This window comes from Myripristis murdjan, chromosome 8 (assembly GCF_902150065.1).
Source record: "Myripristis murdjan chromosome 8, fMyrMur1.1, whole genome shotgun sequence".
NCBI classification, from domain to species: Eukaryota; Metazoa; Chordata; class Actinopteri; order Holocentriformes; family Holocentridae; genus Myripristis; species Myripristis murdjan.
The window spans coordinates 5,681,257-5,703,764 of NC_043987.1; the positions used below are offsets into that span (position 1 = coordinate 5,681,257).

General features: G+C 41.5%; 1 protein-coding gene across 1 annotated transcript; it reads right to left on the bottom strand.

Moving 5' to 3' along the window:
* Nucleotides 1–1,522: 1,522 nt before the first annotated feature.
* Nucleotides 1,523–22,229, bottom strand: LOC115364205 (zinc finger CCCH domain-containing protein 7B-like). Its single transcript, XM_030058669.1, has 23 exons — nt 22,017–22,229; nt 21,584–21,651; nt 21,372–21,408; nt 20,144–20,341; nt 18,103–18,261; nt 17,365–17,445; nt 16,994–17,053; nt 16,647–16,701; nt 16,223–16,440; nt 15,156–15,786; nt 11,554–11,618; nt 11,371–11,464; nt 10,697–10,858; nt 9,697–9,911; nt 8,909–9,009; nt 7,193–7,374; nt 5,525–5,610; nt 5,096–5,271; nt 4,641–4,746; nt 4,235–4,343; nt 3,788–3,930; nt 2,921–3,090; nt 1,523–2,160 (listed from the first exon to the last, which is right to left on the bottom strand). Exons 2-23 carry the CDS (start codon nt 21,640–21,642, stop codon nt 1,980–1,982), a joined length of 3,288 nt encoding a protein of 1,095 aa, XP_029914529.1. The 5' UTR covers nt 21,643–21,651; nt 22,017–22,229; the 3' UTR covers nt 1,523–1,979.
* Between the last annotated feature and the right edge of the window lie 279 nt (nt 22,230–22,508).

The following is a 22,508-nucleotide window of genomic DNA, read 5'->3' on the forward strand; positions in this document are numbered from 1 at the left end:
CTGCCGTTTGCTGCCGCGCACGCCCGTCATGCCGCTGGACCAATCAGCATGCAGGGGCGGGCTCTGTGGCTACAACAACAGTGCGAGCACATTTCTCCACACACGCCGGCATGTGGGAGACGAGTCCTGAGGACACACGGCTCACTGCGGCACATGTTTACGTTTTCAACTACATAGAAGAAAAATGCTGTAATAACCTACCAAATGAGATAAAAATGCTACTGGATCAGCCAATATAGTTTTTAGATCCATCAGCAGGCATTCTCAATTGCATCAACTTGGAAAGGCTTTGTAGTTTAGCCAAGCATGCATACACTAATCACCTAGGCTGTTCAGACTTATCCTGCACTGCTACAACCACGTTATAACACTGCAGTTCATCTACCTCAACCCACGTATTTAGACATAACCACAATGACTTGGCAGTCCGAGTTGAACGAAACAGGTCTACTGGGCTAATTATCCTTATTATTGTGCTGAAAATGAACAATTGAAATAAACATACACAAAAAGGACAAAATTCTTTATTCTCTCCAATCTGCTCCTTCACAAACGTGATACCAGATTTGAGTGAATGAAATTAAACAATCTTTCATCTAGTGAGCTGAATTTTTCAGAGAATAAGAAAAAATGATGACAGCAATACACTTGAAAAACACAATCCTCTTCATCGGTCTGCCTTTGAGTATCTGAGGAACCATCTCAGCACACCAACCTAGTGTCTGTCTACAGACTTAGTGCTTTGGCATCGAATCCAATAGGGAAGCTCAAGAATATCTTTTATATTTTCTTATGTTTTCAAGGACTTACAGATGCATTACAAATCAAGATGGTACCTAATATCACATATTTTAGTATAATGATCTACAGAGACTATCATATGTGAGGCTACATACTATGGGCACATATTGATTGCAAATGAGGTAGACTAGTACCACCACATGCCATTCACTTTATTCATTATTAGCCATTAAAATTTGAGAGGTGAACTTTGTAAACTGTCATGGGTGGGCAACTCGCCATAACAGCCTTTATCTGCAGCTGCAAGGTCTTCTCCATCTGTTTACTAAAACAGAACGGCAAATTCAAAATGCTCAACAAAAGAATTTTCTCTCACAGTGGGGGTTTTGTTACACATTTCCCCAAATTAAATCAGAGTAACTGAGTTACATCTTGCCAAAAAGACAGGGGTGAGGTTTTATGATTTCTCAGTGACTCAGTGTGGGTTGACAGTGATAATACTGAATATTTTCAATTGCACTTTTTATGACTATTTTCTTCATAACAATACAAGGTACATATAACCACCAAAAGCAGATACTATATACCTTTCTGCAAGTGTCAAACTTAGGTTACCATGAGTTTTTCTCATTTGTTTTGAACTTGTGGTGCATATTTACTTGGTTAAAGCCTTTAACATGCTCTTGAAGGTAAAATAAAACATGTAAATGTATTGCATTGATCATTACAAGAAGTTCAGCTGAGTGTAAAATGATCCTGAGCTGCTTCACCTTTCCTGCAGTTTAGTGAGTGTAGATGGAAAACAAAAGCAGTGTGTATATGAATACTTGTGGACTATGATGGAAGAGGTCAGTGTTTGTATCTTGTTTTTTTTTGTAAAATCACGCTATTGCCAACATAGACTGTTACTTCTTCATACTTTTAGAGATTTCTTTTCACTAAAGATGTTGTGAAGTAGTCTGCAGCTGATGAGACATGAACAAAATAAGCTACTGTATGTGAAAAAACTCTCCATACACTGTGAGCAACAGTGCTGATAAATGAAATTAAAATATTACGGGGAGATGCATGTGTTTCATATTTCAAGTGATCTTTTGGCAGTGACATACCTCAACTTTCACTCCTGAGGAATTCTGATTACCAGTTCTAATTTAATGGTTTCCATCAAAACAAGGTTCAGAAAATTGGCAGTTACCATATTTTTCAGGAAAAAAACAAAACAAAACAAAACATTCTTTTTAGTCCTGAAGTAGAAAGTTGTACTTCCCAAAGTCTAACTCGTCAGGCATGATGAGCATGTCTTCCCTGGCTTTGGCCAACTTCCTTCTCAGGAAGTCCCGCCTCTCTAGCCACTCCTGCAGCTCCTCTGGGCTGTGGGCAAAGTCGCAGCTCGCACCTTCAGGGCATTCGCTGTCCAACCTGTCAATCATTGCGATCATTTAAACCTGGCATTTTTAATGGTTTCAATGTGTCTCACTTTTATTTCGAATGTAACACAGTGTGAATTATGTTTCAATGGTGCTGGACAACCAAATTGAGTGGAAATTAATGATTTAGTATCTAACTGATTATAAATAATACCGGACCATGTTAAATATGGGATAGCTCATAATCATCACTCCACTGGTCTTTTCAGATAGAAGTCTGACAATTCTAATGTGGGGAATGATTCATAACATCAGACACATAGGACCTGCAATGTTATTACTGTAAATTATTTGGGGGAATTCATTCAATCAGTGCTATACATGAGAAACAACCCATTATGCTAAATGCTCTGTGAATTTAGGTTAAAAATTTGCTCAGAAATAAAAAAAAAAAAAAAAAAGACTTTCAACAACAAAGTGAGAAAATACATTTGTAATAGCCAGGAAGACTGCACAGATAAATGCAAGGGAGCTTCCCAGTGGGAAGACAGTCTTCATCTATTGGGCATTAAACCTTTAAACAGCAGTTAGGCATTAGGTGCCTTGCTCAAAGACTCACTGACAATAGTGGAGCAATGGGAGAATATTCATTAACCCTCATGGCTCAGACTTTCCAAGCTCATCCTTGGACTGGAACCAGTGAGTCTTCAACACCCAATCGCCAGTCTTTGGGCTACAGCATCAAATTACATTTTGCACTAACTGAGTTAAAAGCAAACCGACCAGCACTGACAGACAGGGAAACCTCTTACTTGGGACAGATTTCAAAGCGTGGGCCAGGGAAGCGGTAGCTCCAGGTCAGAGACTCATCCTCTCCCTCACAACTAAACACTCGGTCCTTGTGCTTCTCAGAGGAGATGTGCTGCTGCCACTGGCGCTCGCTGTTACTGTGCCTCCCACATAGACGGCAGTGGAAGCTACTCTAAAATCCGAGAATAACAGTCATTACTATCATCATCATCATCATCATCATCATCATCGTTGTCATCGTCATCATCAGCAGCAGCAGCAGCAGCAGCAGCAGCAGCAGCATTTTGCTTAAAATTACAGAATACAGGCGCATAGTCAGTCAAGGCCTACACCAAAGCTTTAGTCAGCAGTCAGGCATAATAAAAAGGAATACTCCAACGTTTTGGGCAAAATACTCTTCTATTCTTCTATCCTACCCAGATGATGTTTGATACCATTTTCACCTCTGTACGTCCAGTGGTTTGGTTCCTATGGGTAGCATTTGGTGTTAGCTTAGCATAAAGACAAAAATGCAAATGCAATGAAACATTGTGTAGATAAGACAGCTACAGAGTTGCTATAAGGTTTGCGTTTTCATTTTGACAGAGCTAGGCTAACGACTCCCATAGACCTCAAGTCTTTATGCTAAGCTAACACTAAATGGTACCCATAGGAATTGAACCACTGGAAGCATACAGGTGAACATGGTATCGAACATCTTGTCTCAGTCTGGGTAAGTTGGAAAAAGGGTGTTTTGCCCCAAACATTGCAGTAGTCCTTTAAGAGAACTTACAAATAGATTTGTTATATTGTTTTTAGGGCATTTACAAGATCAAACTGAAAAACAAATGGTGCAGAAATATCTGAGTATTCAAACTCTGTCTACCCACCATTGGGTCGGCGTAGTCCGTTGGCATGACGATGCATTTCTCCTCAGCCAGGGGGTTGGACTGGGTGAGTGCGGTTCCATCCGACTGGCGGTTTTGGTTGGCTAAGGACAGCCACATGTCGTATATCTGCTGCATGTCCCTCACTGCAGGCGCAGATTTAAATTACAAGTGTGAATTTGATGTTAAATGACAGTGGGATTATCTATATTGGCAGAAAACACACCTGACGAAGGTCAAATGTCAAACCACACACCTGGGGACATGAGTCTTATCAACACCCACTAAACTGAATTATTCTGACTAGACCCTTCCAGCATATCATTACAACATGTGATTTCACAGATCAGGAGGTTCAACCAGTGAGGAGAAACCAGTAAACCAATTCAACTGGTTTCCATCACATCAACTATGAACCTGTTGTGAGTTAACAGCACCATGTTAACTCACAGTCATTATTCTTCATATAGGTCCACAGCTCCTTCTCCTCTTGGCTGTGAGCAAATGTACAGTTTCCAGTGTAGGTGCATTTCCTTTTCTCCAAAATTTGGGTACATAGCTGCAAGGAGAAACATTATTCAGTGACACCCAGATCCCAATGTGAAGTACAAACATTCGAGAGACAAGTCAAGACATCACAATCATCTAATGTCCTCACTGCTGGATTAATCTTGAAGTATTTTGGCAGCAAAAACATCTCTTCACAGCACTAAGATGAAGTTAGCATTAAGAGGTTGTGAGAATGTAGTTGGAGAAAAACCACTGTTGGAATGCCTCTGATGAAGCAGACTGCACGGTGGAAATTATTTGTTGTATAGAAATGGATCAAGAAGTGAGGATGAGGAGGCACACATACATCATACTGTAGTGGGTAGTTCTTGGCGTGCGGAAGTGGTCGAACCTGAACCCACTTATTCCTGCCTGGGGATTTCACCAGCAGCACTCGTCGCTCTTTGGTCCAGCTGCAGGAGACAGAAAATGCAATACGAACAATGTTTTTATCAGGTCAGTGCTGTGTACCACCTTTTTAATCTAATTGGCATAATAGATTATTTTTCTATCCTATCTATATTTTATTAACTTTACGTGTTCAAAAATAAGCTTGTGAAGTTGTGAAACATGAACTATCCAAACATATACTATAACAAAGACACATCTCTACAAGTGTGCTCAGCAGAATCGCAGCTAATATCAGCCGGGTAATCTTTTCATACTTTTGTAGGTTATTTTGTGGAATTTCCAAGCTTTAAAAGACATCTAAATTATTAGATCAAATGAAGAAACCCATGCAATGCATTGGTTCTTGCTCACGCGTGTCTGGCCCGGGCTGTGCAGTACTTCAGGGCTTTGTCTGGCTCGCTGATCAGGCCGTTCAGCCAGCACCCAGCGCAGGCAAACTTCATCTTCAAGTTGAGACTCTTTGCTCCTTTTCCTCCTCCCAATGGTTTATTAGGACCTCCTCCAAAAGCTCCAGGGGAGAAGTTTGGCTGAGGAGCAAAAGGTAGTAGAGAAAATGGTGATGGTCATTCATGCATTCATTTTTTTTTTACCTTTTTATCCTTCATTTAAAGCAATAATCCTTGACATATCCATATAAATGGTCTGTTATACTACTCTCTGTTGCTGACTGATGTAATAAAATGATTTTGTCCAGACCAGACATGTCAGGTGGTATGTCAAAGGAACATAACATCAAATAAAGTCATTTCTGAAATATTGAGACAGTTATTCTTTTCTCACTTTATTCACTTTCTGTTTGGCTGAATTCTGCTCCTGCTTCTCGTAGTATTTTATGGATTCCTTCACAATCTCTTCCACCGTGATACCTATAAGGGACACACACACACACACACACACACACACACACATAAACAAGCGGAACACTACAGGCTACTGCCACCTTCTGGTTTGTGCTTGGCATGGCAACAGTCCTAATTTTAAAACTTCAACAACTACCTCTGACAGGCTTTCTCTTAAAGGTCTTTAAGGTCTATATATCTTAAGAGCAACTGTCATATGAGCCTTGAAAGCCACTGAGGAGCAATTTTTTCCCTCCATTGTCTAAAATAACTGATTATCTCTGTGTGATAGCTACAAAAACAATAAGTTACACAAGCACACAAGGTGAAGAAAACTTTTGATCAAAACTTTTGATCGACATTATCAGAATGTCCAGTCACTTCCTATGGAGCTGAGCAACCAGAAAAACGTGGCTGATATGTGGATGATTGCCAGGTTTGTCAGCCGGAGCGGCCATGTGGCTCAGTTGGCTGAGGGCTGTAACGGTGTAATCATGCCATCTGGCCCAGGGCCTTTGTTGCTTGTCACTGCCCCACCTCCTCCAAAAAGGTTCCTGTACTGCTGTACTGCAACCTGTCTACTAAAGAGGGAAAGGACGCTCAAAAAACAAGCCTATTGGCCAGGAGAAGCTGCCCACAACAACACCATCAGATCTCACACGGACTTGTTTCCCAATCGATGTGATTTGGGATCATGAACAACAGTTCTCTCTGGTAAAAGCAGGATGGACAAGAGTTGTTGCCACTCAGAGCTTCTCAATTCATTACAACTGTTATCAAGAACAAACGTTCATCAAACAAGGCTTGGAAACAAGGACAGCCATCAAATTTAGCTTTCTGTTGATTTTTAGAGACACAAAAGCTGGAAAAAAGTTGGCTTGCCACAACAATACTTCACAAAATCACCTTGAGAATAAACTGAATATTAACACGCAATTTGTGTTCTTCTTGCTCAAAACTTTGCAGCTGCACAAGCCTGTTGCATTTATCAGATGCAGTTGGAGTGCAAAAATAAATTCAGAACAGAGCCAGCTGCACAATGTGAACTGTGTGTGCAAGCACTGAGTTGAAGTCTTCATTCTGGTAGAATATCAACTCAAATCCCCCAAATATCATCCAGAATACATTCATAATCACGTTGTCCGCTGTGGAAGTCAAACAATGGAAGAGTGCTCTAAAGCTGTGTAATATGATTGAGCATGACTCAGTGGAAATCTACCAGGCTTTAGCAACAGTTGGAAAACTACCACAGAGTTTTCCTGCAGTTGCATAGCCAACTCTGATAAACAAACATGTAAGTAGAGGAGGTGCAGCCTCGAGCTGTGTGCTGCTGATGTATACCTACACTGCTAAAAGACAGTTGCTGCTCAGAGCGGATGTAGCAAAAATAAATGTTTTGTAGAGGTTTTGAATTATTGATGTGCCACAAGGAAGGAGCAAGTATCACAATATATTGCATTATCGATTTATTGTTCCACCTTTACTCACAAGCACCTTGGAGTTTTCCATGTCACCTGCACAATCTGTCACTGCTTTTCTCTGCTGTTAAATGTTAATAAATGGGAACTAAGCTGTTCCTGTCACATCACATGGGTCTGACAAAATGCACCTGTGTCTCTCTGCATCCTCCAGGTTTTCAGCTCTATGACGGAGTGGGCAAAGTGGCAGCTGTCCTCTCTAAGGCAGCCGTAGCGAACGGCTTGGCGGCACAAATCCAGGTGGCACAGGATGTGGAGTTGGCGGATCTTTCTGTAGTTCACAGTGGTGTTCATCATCATATATGCCAAGCACCTGATGAGCAAGGAGAGAGGGGCATTAGTGTGTGTGTGTGTGTATATGGCAAGCTGTTCCACCATTTAATCAGTCGCAGTAATAACAACTGTAGATATCAACAACTGCTTTCTGACTAGTCAGAATTCCAAGCCAACATATCCATACTGTAATTCTGACCAGTAGTAATTCTATTTAAAGAAATCTCCAATTCATTTCTTTCCAGTCAAAATGTTAATTCTTGATATCAACAATTCAACTCTTACTAGCAGAATATTACTTTGTAGATATCATTAACTTAATTACAACAAGTGAACTTTTAACCACTGATTTATACTGAAAATAAATTACAGATATCTATAATACAATTTTGATGTGTTATAATTCCAAGTCGACATATCCACAATGCAGTTTTGACTGGTTGTAATTCTAATTACAGATATCTCCAACTCAATTCTCACTTGTCAGCATGTTAAAGTCCTCATGAAATGACCTCACATGACCTCTACTTCCTGTAAAACAGAGGAACTTAAACAGTGACATCATCCTGCACTAGTGGGTGTAATTTAAAGTTTCAACCAATAAAATCTTCACAAATCTTCAAAAATCCTCTCTCATCTGCCTCATCCCTTCAAATAAAACTGTGTTTCTCTCTCAAACTGATACCCTATTAGTTTGCACTTTGGAACGATGCTTCCTTGCACCACGTCTAAGTAAGAGTCCATTTCATGGGGTCTTTAATTATTGATATCAACAATTCAATTCTAACTAGTGGAAATGATCATTGCATTTTTACATTACAGATATCATAAATGGAATTCTAAAATTAAATTGTGACTAGTCAAAATCAAATAATTGGAATTGTAACTAGTAGGAATGTGAGATGCCTGTGGAGGTTATCAGTCATCCCGGTCAAAATACATCCAGGTAGTACGAATATAATTTCAGATATCTGGAATTGCATTTCAGATATCTAAAATACTATTAGTACTATTGAAAATGATATTCATACTAGTAATAATTATATTTGAGATATCTACAATTCCTTTCATAACTAGTCAGAATTTAATGTTAGATATCAAAAAAGGAATTTGCACTAGTCAAAATGTCATTGCTGCAAGCCCTTTTAACATTTAATCAGACAGCTATATCTGAGGTACTATTGCCAATATGTCAGACATATCTCAAATGCAATTGTTGATATCCACAATTAAATGAAACGTAACCGTAAATCAGTTTTGACTTGTCAAAATGTAATTTCTACATGTGAAAATATATTTGCAGCGTGTCAAAAATGTTTTACAGATACTGTAAATTAACATTCTGACAAAACATTTCCAGCAGTGAAAACTAAATCACTACTAGTCGGCCCCACTGTTTAAGTGTTAAAACGGCTTGCCATAGTATGTGTGTGTGTGTGTGTGTGTGTGTGTGTGTGTGTGTGTGTGTGTGTGTGTGTGAGTGAGTGAGTGAAGGTTTGTTGACTTGAGTGAATGAATGAGATGAGCTGAAATGAGCATTGCACTGGCATGTTTGTGCTCTGAACGCAACTCACTTATTATCATCGAAAGCATGTGGAGCGTGCAAGTTCGAGCAGATGGCCTTGTCATCTCTGCAGCGCCTACTGATGATCGTTGGTTTACTGTCATAGCACTCCTGTGGACACAGATAAGGAGAAAGTGAAAGTGAAAGGAGAGAGAGAGATAAGAGGAGAGAGGGACAGAAACAGAAAGGAAGAACAGACAAAATGAAAGACTGAAAGAGACCACCTTAACCAATATATTAATGGATACGCCTCATGTGAATAGGTATGAATAGAAATATATGCTTTACAATTAACAACACGGACGCTTAAAAAAAGATTTAATTAAAGTTCACATTAAACAAATTTAAACTAGATTCTCTCCATAAAGCTAAAGATGCAAGATGCTAACCTAGCACTGTAACGATTAGTCAATTAATCAATCAACAGAAATTTCAGTGATAATTTTAACAATAAACTAATCGTTTTTGTCATTTATCAAATAAAACGCCAATGTTTTTGTTGATTACAGCATCACTAAAACCACTAAGATGCTAAGGTTTGCTACTTTGTCCTTTGTTATCATAATAAATGAATACTTCTTTGCTTTGTGGCTGCTGGTCAGACTAAAGAATGAAGAAGAAGAAGAAATTTGAGGACATCACTTTCTGCTAACATCCAATGAGCGTTTGTCAATATTTATGATACTTTATAGCCTAAATGATTAATTAGCCTAAATGAAAAAAAAAATCATTTAATGGACAATGAAAATAATCCCTAGAAGTTTCTACTGTGTTTTGTGTTCTTGTGCATACACGAACCTGACAGAGGAACAGGAACATGCCCTTGTGCTCCTGCAGCAGCCGTGTGACGGTGTAAACAGGATCCAGTTTGACGGCTGTCGGGTCAAACAGCACACTTCTGTCCAGGGTTCCTTTCCTCTCCTCCGTCCACACGTCAATCTCAAGCTGGTTGAAGGCAAAGGTGCACTTCTCCCCAAACTTGCACAGGCCCAAATCACCAGACTTCAGCAACTCTGGACCAATCAGAGCACACAAAATCCTGTCTATCCAGCGCACACAATTCAACACACAGAGACTGACGTGAACAATGCTGCCCTGCCTGAGCCCAGGCCAATTATTTACTGCAATTACATGGCCATTTGTTACATGGCCAAGTTTGGATGAATCGGGGCACTGGCATGGCTGTCCTTCAGTCTGCTGAAATCTACAGCCTGTCTGATACAGGACTTTTGGGAACAATACCAATCTCAGTATGTGAAAAAAATTATTGGTTAGGTTCTATTGAATTTATCTTTACCTGGACCAGTGATACCTACAGCCGTAAATGTTTCTTCTCAGTCACAGTAGCAGAATGCCATTGTATTTATAAATGTAGGCAATGTATAAGACCAGCAAGAGCAAGACTAGCGAGTCCAATCAAGGATGCCTGTGCACTCCAATGGCATCCATGGTAACAACTACAGCCATAAACTGTTAACTATTCATAGCAAAAGTAAACAGATAGCTATTGATCTCTGCTTGATGCTGCATACTGCCAATGGCCAGTCGAGGGTTGTCTAGCGAGTTTGGGAAAGTGAGTTATCAAAGCAATTTCAAGAATTTGGCTACTCTGTCTCTCCACCACACTGCCTAATCCAGGATCAAGTGTAATACACACGCACAGTTAAGTTTGTTTACATTCAAAAACCCTCCCAGCATTACTTTCCTTTATGAAGCAAACACCTAGGAGGACACACAAACACGCCCTCTGGTTTGTTTGTGTCAGGCAACATGATAGTCAGCCATTTGACACTCTTACCTCTGCAAAGGACAAAAGGCCCAGAAAAAGAGGTCCAGGTAGGAATTGGTCGCACTCTGGTCCACTCCGAGAGGTAACCTGCCTTCTTCCGACATAACAGAATGTCTCGCTTGCAGGTGTGGACGAGGTCTGGCTTGTGCACAAAAGTATAAATCCCTTGACCTGAAAATGAGAGGGATGGGGAAACAGAGACACAGAGGAAAAGGTAAAATGTAAAAATGAAAGATGAATGAAAAACAGGGATTGTGGATGATTTAGAGAAACGTGTGATTGCAAAGCATCACCAGTTTGCAGATGGAAAGGAATTACAAACTAGTTAAAGTAAATGTATTTGTTGGTACTGAAGGTGCAAACTCACAAGCACCAAACAAATTATTATTTTGCCAGATAGTTGTTATATCTCACTGACAGGAGTCAGCATCGATTTCTTGGCATGATGACTTAATGCTTTCTTCCCTTTTTGGTCTTTCTGCCTGGTTTAAAGAAGAGGTGCAGGATGCAGATAAAACTACAAGTTCCTTCTCCATGAAATGTATTCAGTTTGGGGGAGACAGAAGGATGTGACAACCTGTCAAGCAGTAAAATCCTAACCAGCTAACAAGAGTGAAGGCTCGGTGTCGGCAACAGCTCAGTGTAGTGAGCCTTGTGCAGTCAAGGCTGGTGGGCTAACATACCTTCCCGGGGGAAACAGAGAGAGCAGGCTGGCATGAAGTCGTGGGTGGCTGACAGGGGGTTACACACCGCACTGGACACATGGCTGTTCTTGTTCTTCATTGCCGTGGTAAGAATCAGATTTCAGTTAGTGCTCACAAATGAACAAAAAGGGCTGGTAATACAATCCTCACATTAAGTCTTACTTTGTGGTTATTCTTGACTGTGCGTGTGGCCGGAGCAGCAACAGCACTGTGAGAAGGCGGGACACCTGAGGAGTAATGGAAAAAAAAAAAAAAGTTAAAATACAGACCTGTGGACTGCGTTAACATGTACATCAACATCCATCATGCACACTGTTAAATGCAGTGTGCCTCCCTACATCCATCATGCTGATTCATGTGCAACATCATTGTGACTAAGTACCAAGAAGGGAGAAGAACAACAGCTATCAGTCTAGAGAAAGGGTGAAAAAAAAAACATGAATGAAGGAATTACCCCTTCCCCTTTAAATAATTTTGATCCCTTAGCAGATGTCAATAAAAGCCAATCAACAACAAAACACTGCCAAGTTTCATATTTTGATGAATATTTGCTTTTCAGATCAGCTCTCCAGTTTAGCAAACTCCTGCTTAGTTTCACATCGACAGCTGTCCTCACTTTCTCTCATACCTCTCTTTTTCTCATGAAAGACCCCATAACAAACAGGACATCTTGTGTTGGCCTGAAACAAGATGTTCTCAGTCAATAAACTTAGAAGAAGTCCTCCACAACAGACCGTCGACCCCCTGGTAAGTGCATTTGATTGGTAATATTACATCAACTATACCTACTTTTACTGAATCCAGCCAGTAACAGGAATGGCTGCCCAGAGGCACGAATTGTAGCCAACTGAGAGACACAGAGGTAAAAATGGTCCTCTAAGAATCAATCGCTCAGGAAGGATAATTGAGCAACTTGGATATAATCACCCAACAATGGCAGAACTGGTGTATAGCCCACAAAAATCCAATCTCCATAAGCAGAAAACCATATGACATGAATGTGGGTCACTGACCCCCTCTACACAGCGAATGGTTTAAATTCTAACAATAAAAAATATCACATTTGGAATTGTTCCTGCATAACCTCTCCGAGTGACTCTACATTCTTTGAAAACGTGTGTACGCCACCTGCAGACATTCTCACGTCAAGTTTCCCTTTAATACATACTGATCTTTGCACAGATTTTTACTCAGCATAATTTTTACATGTACACACCCTTGGTATATACGGGCCCTGGTTGGAAAGGCAAGCCCCATGAGGATCTGTATCTCAGATATGTGGTGACAAACCAAGACGCAGCACTTATCCAGGCGTCCCCCAATAGTGGGAAAGTACAGCAGATGGTAGGGAGTACTCACAACATGGAAACATGCACACATGAGTAGTGGATATGACTTCTACCAGGAAGGCTCTATCCAGAGGAATGATGGGGTTGGGGCGCAGGGAAATTTATGCAGAAGGCAGTATAGTGGCAGGATCCAGTCACGTGACCCAGACACCCTATCTGATTTCTATGGCGGCCCCAAACACAATCACGTAGGGATTGGGCACCAGGATGACAGACACAATACCAGCGAGGCTGCAAGGGTAGACGGATCTAGATTTCTGAGAGTGTGTAGAACAAACGGGGTCTCCAACGGCATGAAGTCACCCAGTTCTGCAATATCCAGAGGGGATTCTCGTTCTCTGCGGGGATGACAGCAGCCCAAATGTTAGCGTTAGCACCCAACACACCAGGAATGGACCCTGGTGAAGAGTGGAATGCAAATGAGTTCCAGGAGGAGTTCAACTATAATCAAGTGGAGCGACCAGTCAAAGACGAGCCCAATCAAGTAGATTCCCATCCCGGAGCTGACAACATGCTCCCTCCGCCCAGGCAACAAGGACCCTGAAGCCCAGAGATCACTGCCCAAACTGATTGGAGAAGAGTGATGTGGAATACTGCAGTTCCATGATTCCAGAGAAAACAGATTGGTCACACATCTATTAACCAATGCCCCAGGTTCATGGAAAAGCATCGACACGATTAAGCTTGTGGGGGCCAAGCACCCATGCATAAATTTCCCCTCCCAAAAGGAGCTGGATGAATGGCTATGGAATGCAAGACCTTACCAACAATGCGAACCAACAATGCGAACCAAAAGGCAGTCACAACAGAGTGGAGGTAACTTGCTTCAACAGTGTTGATGGACCTTCGGGTCTGGTATATAACTGAACACTCTATTTGTACTTGCACTGTGTTTGTAGGGGCACAGCAAAGTGTTAACAAAATCCATTTTATGGTTGTGTCCTTCTCCTTCCCCACATTTGGAATTGTTCCTGCATAATCTCTGGAGATTATGCAGGAGAAGAGCGATGTGGAAACCTGCAGTTCCATGATTCCAGAGAAAACAGATTGGTCATACGTCTATTAACCAATGTCCCAGGCTCATGGAAAAGCATCAACACGATTAAGCTTGTGGGGGCAAAGCACCCATGCATAAAGATCTGCTCCCCCAAAGGAGCTGGATGAATGGCTATGGAATGCAAGACCTTACCACACACACCAGCAATGCAACCCAAAAGGCAGTCACAACTGAGTGGAGGTAAGTTGCTTCAACAGTGTTGATGGACCTTGGGGTCTGGTATGTGCCATCAATGGTTGTGATTTCACAGAGGTGGGATGTGCCATTATTCTGATCCATGTATGCCAAGACCACTATTAAATATGTCATCTGGTTTCAAGAGGGGGTGTTGAACAAGGCAGATGTGTTGAAACTAGTTGATTCTAGCCAGAACCAGCTGAACTGAATACTTCCTGTTCAACATGATCTTTAACCACAAGTTTGCCACAACTTGCATCAGTAATTGCAGTAACCCACTTAGCATAAGGCCCTTAAGGCAGTGGCAGAGAGGAAATAGCCCTCTCTTTTGTTTGTGTGACTGTAGAAAACTAGCTTATGACTCATCTTGTGGGAGGGAACCTACCCAATATAACATCCATGTAACCTTGTAACAGCATAAATATTAGCAGCTTTTAGCATTAAGAGAGGTTCCTTCTAGGAGGACTTGGTGAACCACTCACTGAGAGATTACTCAATAAGAGTCTACCCAGATGATTGCTAACAAATTAAACTGTACTGGGGATTGCCCCAGCATACTAGAGTAAGAAAAGAGTAGGAAGCATCATGATCTTGTGTGAACTGTAATAAAGGAACCTGTAACAAACGGTATATTTTGTGTAAGCCTGGATGTTTGCCAGTCAATAAACAGGGGGCCAACAGACCGTCACACACCCTGGTAAGTGCATTTTCGTGGTAATATTAAATCAACTATACCTACTTTTACTGAATCCAGCCCGAGGTCCAGGGTACCCTATCTTACCTTGATCACAGCATCAGGTTAGGACCCTTTAACCCGATTAACAACCTGAGAAATAAAACAACCTGAATACGAGACGTCACGACAATGAAGGTTAAGCCCTGAAACTGAATTCCCTGCCCAACACTAGAGACAAATATTAGATCAGCCAGAACAGTCTGCTCGGTTCAACTTCATCCCTTTACAGTAATGCAGTCATTAAAACCAAGAAAAGGCAACATTTATGCCAATCATTATATTGCAATATCTAAAATCCCAGATGATATCTAGTCTCAAATCATGATATCGATATAATATCAATATATTCTTCAGCCCTAACTAATAAGTGGACAAAAAAAGTTAGCCTGCCGTTTTGTCAATAATATAAAAATAACAGTCAAAGTCACCAATAAATCATAATTACCTGGTAAGCTGAAATCAGAGAGGGTATCCAGGCCTCCTCCCCCAATAGGGACCGCTGGCAAAGCCGTCCCGACACCCTTGACAGAGGAGAATGAGTCCAGAGCATCAAGGGAGTCAAGCTGATCCAGGGCTTCTCCACCAAGTTTAAGGATGTCGCCACCACGACCAGCTGGGACAGAGACAGTCTCCAGGGTGTCAAAGCAATCCAGAGACTCATCAAGGGACTTCTCCTCCACATGTAGTTTTGCTCTGGCCTCACCAACATCCTCCCTAGCACTCGTGTTCAGAGGTGGATCCAAGAGGTCATCAAGAGAATCGAGGCCATCGAGGGTATCCAGTGTCGCTTTGTTCATCGCAGCGCTCACTTCCAAATTTGGAGTGCCAGCATCACCTCCAGGGCCAGAGGAGAAGCTATCTAAAGCGTCCAGGCCGTCCAGGGTGCCTAGAGTGGAAACTTTAGGAGCATCCCCACCACCCATGGCTGAGAGGGTGTCCAGGGAATTGATGCAGGTGGTGGCTGAGTTGAAGAAGGCTGGAGGGAGCCGGGGTGTCGGGGCAGGCAGGACAGTGGGGGCAGCAGGAACACGAGTGGGTTTCAAGTTGGGTTCAGGGAACGCTGCCTGGATATGGGTCTGGAGGGCATGGGAAAAAAATGAGTTATAAAAGGATGGAAATCAAAAAAGAGAGTATTAAAAAGGTGGTAGATCCAGGGTTTCGACATATTTTCAGTTTCAAATTTCTAGATTTTTCACAAGCATCAATTTCCTTACTGGATTTGAAAATTTTGGTGGGTATTTTATCTGGTGTAAGAGTGTCGGAAAGGCCATATCAATCAACAGCTGATCATTATTCTTCTTGACAGCAAATAATAATACTTTTTCAACACTTCCCCTCAGTTTTTGTGCAATTCACAAAACCTTTGAAAGGCCTGAAAATTACTTATTTCATTTCATTTGCTTTTCTGGACTTCTGAACCCTGTAGAGTCAAGGATATCCTGAATCCATTATCAGCAACAAATGGAAAATGTACTGGTCTGCGCAAACACAGAACACACACACACAGCATACCTCACTGGGCTCTGGTTCATTGGGATAGCAGTCCAGCAGGCTGTCTAAGTCGTCTCCCAGCTCGAAGTCATCGAGAGTGTCCATGTTCGGCACCGAGACGGCAGCTGGTTGGTGGCTGCTAATTGGCTGGAAGGAGTTATGAGCACTAAAGGCGGAAGGCTTGACCACGGGGTTGAAACTGACAGGTATAGAAGACTGAGGCATGCTGGGAACGATGACTGAGGAGAAGCAGGAGGGCAGAGAACAAAAGCAACAAGGGTTTTTTAAACTCTGATTATCTTAAATGAAGTTTAGGAATCTCTGAATATCTCAGTCATTAATAAGGAACGCAGACTTTCATTTAGAGAGAAAATAGTAACAGTTATGTGATGTCTGTATTGGTAAAGTGAAAACAGTGAAATTTTGACATTGCTAAGAATTTAACCTGGTGCAATGCCACTCAGAGGATTCAGACCATTTCCTACATAGGTAGCTGGCACCTGGAGAGGACAGGAGGAGAAGAAAATAATCAGACACCCAAATTTAACAAATATCTACGTATGTGTCCAAAAGCTTTGTTTCTCAATATGTTATCTCCATCAAATGATGAGTAGAATGAAACAAAACCAAAAAAAGCACATGCTCAATGTTTTCATGAAACTACACGTTGTCAAATTTACAGCTGGCAGTTTTCTCATTGCAAAGGTGAAAATCTGCTAACATGTTTTCACTGGAAAATCCTTATGAAAAGTATTTTTTTAAATGGATGGCAGTGAGTGCTGTTGTACTTGCCTTTACTGCTTGAACAGACATGTTTCCGTTACTAGGAGCTCTCACTGGAGCCACCTCTTCCTGGGAAAGAGGAAATAACACACTTTATATGAGAAGTGAACCACAGTAGTCAGTATTACTTCATCAAATGAGCAGCAAATAAAGTAAAATTAAACTACATTTGCATTATGTGTGACTTTACATGTTTTTTTTTACTTGTATTTTGCTTTCATTTGACATCTTTATTGCTTTCAATGTAAAAATCCAAGAGAAGAGGATCTGTCCCAAAGATCCATCACCCTCAAGCAAGCAGAAGTCTGTATTTCCACATGCAAACACCTGGATTCCTGCTTTCATACAGAAGTGAAAGAAATCCAATCAACTCTACTAACCTTTGCGCTCACGTAAGGTTTTCGATTCTTCAGTCCCAAGTGGATGGCCAGCTCCTGCGCCAGGTCATTCACCTGTTTGTCCTGTGAATGGATAAAAAAATGACCCACTGAGCTCATGACAAAATAACGAACTGTAACCATGACGTTTTCCACCTGTCTATTTCGATCTTACACATGAAATTGATCAATTATGGTCGTCTGTGCCTTTATTCCAATGTGTTTAGAGGTCTGCTCCTGCGTGTATCATTTTAATATAGCACTTTCGTTAAAGATCATTCATTTCAATCATTATCTGGCCCCTACAAAGGCCAAGACGGTGCCGAGGGACTGCTTTAAATTTTAGCAATAAAATGTCTCAGCTTTCAAAGTGTCCATTCACAATTTTTCCCACACACATTTTCTGTACAGAAGAGGGTTGTTAGATTCCCCAAATCATTGTAGCGAGTAGTTTTACACACATCAAACAGAGGTGCTGGGCTGGGTGAGAAACAGCAAGACAGAGTAGAGCCCACACATAACAAAGTCCATGTGCACTCCTTCACTGAAGAGGAAAACGTTTAACTGGAGTTTGTTATGTGTGGGCTCTGCTCTGTCCTGCAGATACTTCTAAAATCACACAAAGGAATGACAGAATGAAGAAAAAAAACTTCCATTTCCCACTCAATTGATGGCTAATTCTTATCCTGCTTATTACTGGGCCTCCTGGAGTAAACAGCTCCAGCTTGTTTTACTCTTTACCAGACGTGTGATGAGTAGACAGTCTGTGGTGCAGTTGTACGCCTCTTTGTACTGTCCAAGCTCCTTCAGACAAAGGGCCTTCCTGTATAGCGCACTGCGGCTCTCCTTACACACTTCCAGCGCTCTGTCACAGTCCTGCACACCCAGCTGACACTGACCCTGTGAGAAAGAGAGGAGGGGGGCATTTAAAACTGGAGCCACACAGAAGCTTTATGATCCAGTGCAAAACTTATGCTGCATGTTGTTACATACAAATTTCATCCAACAAGAAGGCACCCAGTAGAACGTGCACCTTCACCACGGCTGCAGCTGGAAGTTACAGGCCTGTTTGTGCCAAGCCTCTTGCCCCTTTCAGCTTCTGTATGCATGTTTACCATAGTTTTCCCCCACCTGGAAATCTGCTTTTCACTATAACTGCAATATTATTCAACACTGAATGGCAGGCGTCTCCTTGACAAACTAACACTAGTACAGGATTATGTTATGGCCATCACTTACAAATGCTTGCTGTCTTTTCAGAGAAATCAGATTTTAAATTGGTTCGGTGCGTCAAAGGGATCTAAACTGTACAGCACCCATGAGCCTCATCGACCATTACTATGGTGAAGACACCAGCTAAATCCACAAAACATATTCAGATATATTCGGCATTGTATTGTAATTCAAATGAGTAATTGCACATGAGAGAGATGACAGTTTATTTCGGTCTCAGTTACAATCCATTGGCATTTTCAAAGACTAATAAACGTATTTTTCAGAGTCCAAAAAGGTGTAGGCTGAAGCCAAGGCTTATTGTGCCTACCCTTTTTACATATGTGTTAAGTTACGAACAAAATAATTGCAATAGGCACAAAACACTGCATTGTAGTAGTTGATGAATCTATACAAACATGTAGATGGAATATTTGTATAGAGTCAGCTCAAAGCTATGTAGCTCAATCTGAAGAGTGGTGATTGGCTCTTTGTTGAGGCTACACACTGTGGGACTTGTAGTGCACTTATCTCACAAAGTTTTAATAAGAAAAGTGTTGTACCACCTTTTTTTTAATTAACCTGAATTATTTCATTTCAGTTGTTATTGATTTGTACTAATCATTCAAGCAGGAGCCCATCCAAATGTTGGAAATGCTCAGATCATCATGTAACATTGTACACAGGAAAACAAAAATGATTTTTACTCCTGAAACCCTGGCTGTCCCCAATAACCTAGCCACTTTGCAAAGCTATAGGCCTATAAGCTATAAGCCCTGCCCCCTTTAAGTAATGCTGGTATACTGCAACACACCCCTTATGCCAATCAGAATGGAAAGTTGGACAGTGCTGTTTGTTTTATTTGGATTCTTTATTTTGGATTTCTATTCAATTTCTATGCAAATATAGTACTATTTGAGTTATCCTGCAGACAGACTATTTGGTGAAGGTAATAACAAAATACTTAAAAAAAAAAAAAAAAAAAAAAAAACTTGTTTTGTATTCCATTTGCAATACTATCTTTAGACTGGAAATGGGTTCTTCATACAAATGCCACACATTTACACATTTTTGTTTATAGTCTCACTTTGCTTCCTTATACTTGGTCACGTCACAAAACACTGACAGCATTACAAGTGGATGCCCTTTTGAAACACTAGGCTGCAAAGTAACAATTATCTGTTTGGGTAGCACAGCATGTGGCACTGCTCTCTCTCTCTCTCTAGTCTTCCTTCCTGGTCTATGACTTCCTTGTAAAGCCCGTCTGCTTTAATTCCTGCTTCAGGGTTAGGGTTTCTCAAACAACAATGTAATTCAGATTCTACAATTGATGTCAAATTAAAATACAGACGAACTGAGGTGGACTAATGGACTCGCATATTTGTGGATGATCTCTGAGGCAGGCTCAAACATGAAGCATAACTTCTACCGGGATGTAATTAGTTCAGGTATGGGTGTGGATGGGCGTTTGCCATAATGTAACAGGGCTTTTTCACTGTTTCTCTGCCTGTCTCAGCTGATCTGATGCACCACGAGCAGCATTCCTGCAAACACGCCAAATGTGCCTCACCATGCTGTGGTAGGCTGTGGCCCGATTGACGTACAGGCTCTCCAACAAAGCTTTGGGGATATCGATCTCCTCGGATGCAGCGTAGTATACGATATTCAGCCCCTCGCTGAAGTCCTTCACCGCCTGGCCCCATTCGTTGTCTTTGAACGAGGTAGTGCCCTCCTCCAGCAGGTTCCATACTAACTGGGTCAGAAAGTCCTGAGGAGAGAACAGAGTATTAGCACAATTTGATATCTCACACTGAAACAAATTGTTTTTATTCATGTGCGGCCTTGGCCTGTTTGTTTACACACTGAAACACTTCTAGTGTCAGTCATGCTTACAGCACTGCCGATCAAAATGAGAGCACATAATCATGTTATTTTTTATGGTTACAACTGGACATTTCATAAAGTTCCTCTAATTTAAAAATCAGGATTGTGTGGGCCTGCTCTCTACTGCTGCTGCTGGTTTTCTGTTTGAAGGCTACAGGTCAATACTGCACTCATAACTCTGGTGCTCTTATTCTGATGTAGCATCTATGTTTACTTACTTGACACACAAAAAGTCTATGCATATGCAAACTTTGGAAATAAAGGAGTGTGTGCTGAATCGGATTTCTGTTTTTGCAATGGTATCAAATACAACTACAAAAATTCGGCTATGTTGACATCCTTCAATTCAAAACACACTTATTCTATTCATTAAACAGCTCTATCATAACTGACACAGCCCACAGTACACCTCAAGCACACCCACTCTTGGCATGCATGAATGGATGAAGCTTCTGCCTCAGCCGGCATTAGTGAATAAATGTTCTTCAATGGACAAATTCCCAAAAAACATTTGACTGATGAAGCACTGCTCTTGTGGCGGCACAGAAATGAAATAATTTCCTGGTCACAAATAAAAAGAGGAATGATTTGTGGAGCACTGGAGCACACAAAGGGTTAAAGTTAAACTACACAGCAGCTGAACAAACAAGGAGAAGATGTTGACAGTGAAATAAGGTTTTGCTTCATCAGTGTTTGTTAAAGCTCATTCTGCCTATCCCAAGATCAGGGGCTTGCTGGTCCAAATCAAAGCGTTCCCTGACGACAAAAAGTATCAACTGACAGTGAACCATCATATATCTTTGCAAATAACAAAACAAATGAATGGGTTAAATAAACCCAGCACTAAAATGTGAAAACCAAAAGTCGAGACAGGACAGACAAAATAATGCTGTGCATATTATTACAGCTGGTACCTTATAGCCTTCAGGGTCTGGATAAGGCAGGGACGACCTGAAACACACACACACACACACACACACACACACACACACACACACACACACACACACACACAGGAGTCAGGTTTGTCATTTCACAAGAAAAGAGATAAAGCCAAGGTCGCAGCAGCTTTCACATTTTACAGTGTGAACTCATGTTTTTAAAAAGTAATTTTTTTTTCTCTCACTGGATAAATGTCAGAGCCTTCTGTATCTCCTCCCTCCGTTTTTGTCTGGCAGGCTCCATCTTTGCACACTGAGAGAAAATAAACAAACCAAAGTGGGTTATACAGACAGAGAGATTTGGTGAAGATACAGCTGATAGTTTAGCTTTAGCTTTCTCTGAAAACAGAAACAGACAGGCAGCCACATCTGGCACATCCTGCGGATTCATGTCTGCCCCTGGCAGGCATTTCCTCCCATGCAAATATGAGTAAAGCTCTGTACTACACTATACACAATATATACTATCAGGCTTGTATTCATTTAGTGTCCAATTAGGAAACACACACTCACACACACACACAAACACACATCGGGGTCCAGCAGGACTCAGCATGCATGCTCCTACATGTTCCCCTGATATCATGGCGCGACTCCTCCAAGTTGAGGCACACCTACCTGACTGAGTTCATTGAAGTGAGGGAAAGTTTATAGTGGCATACTGAGTCCGGGCAGAGAAAGAAGGCGACGCATTAAACTTCTAGCGCTGACAGCTAACCTTAGTGTTTACGCTGCTGCCAGCGACACGGGAAAGTGTGTCGTAGCTAACTTCACAGGACGGGGGCTGTTCAGTTTCGTTTCCTAGCTCCAACATCATATCTGCACTCCGCCTCACCAGGAGCCCTTTGTGCCCGAGTGGACGCCGCCGCTGGGTCCCACAGGGTGTTACTTTCCTGCTCGCACTTAAGAGGTAAACTCGTCAACTCGTGAGCTCTTGGCCCAAGTGAAGTAAGATGACCACATTTGATGAATCTCATACATGTTTAAATACTTTCTTCCTTCAAAATAAATTGCGTTAAGCTGGCCTTAACTGGCACAAGTGCAAAAGTTGAGGCAAAGCGCCCCGTTGAACTACAAATCCCGTGGTGCTTAGCGCTGTCGTCGCTCAGG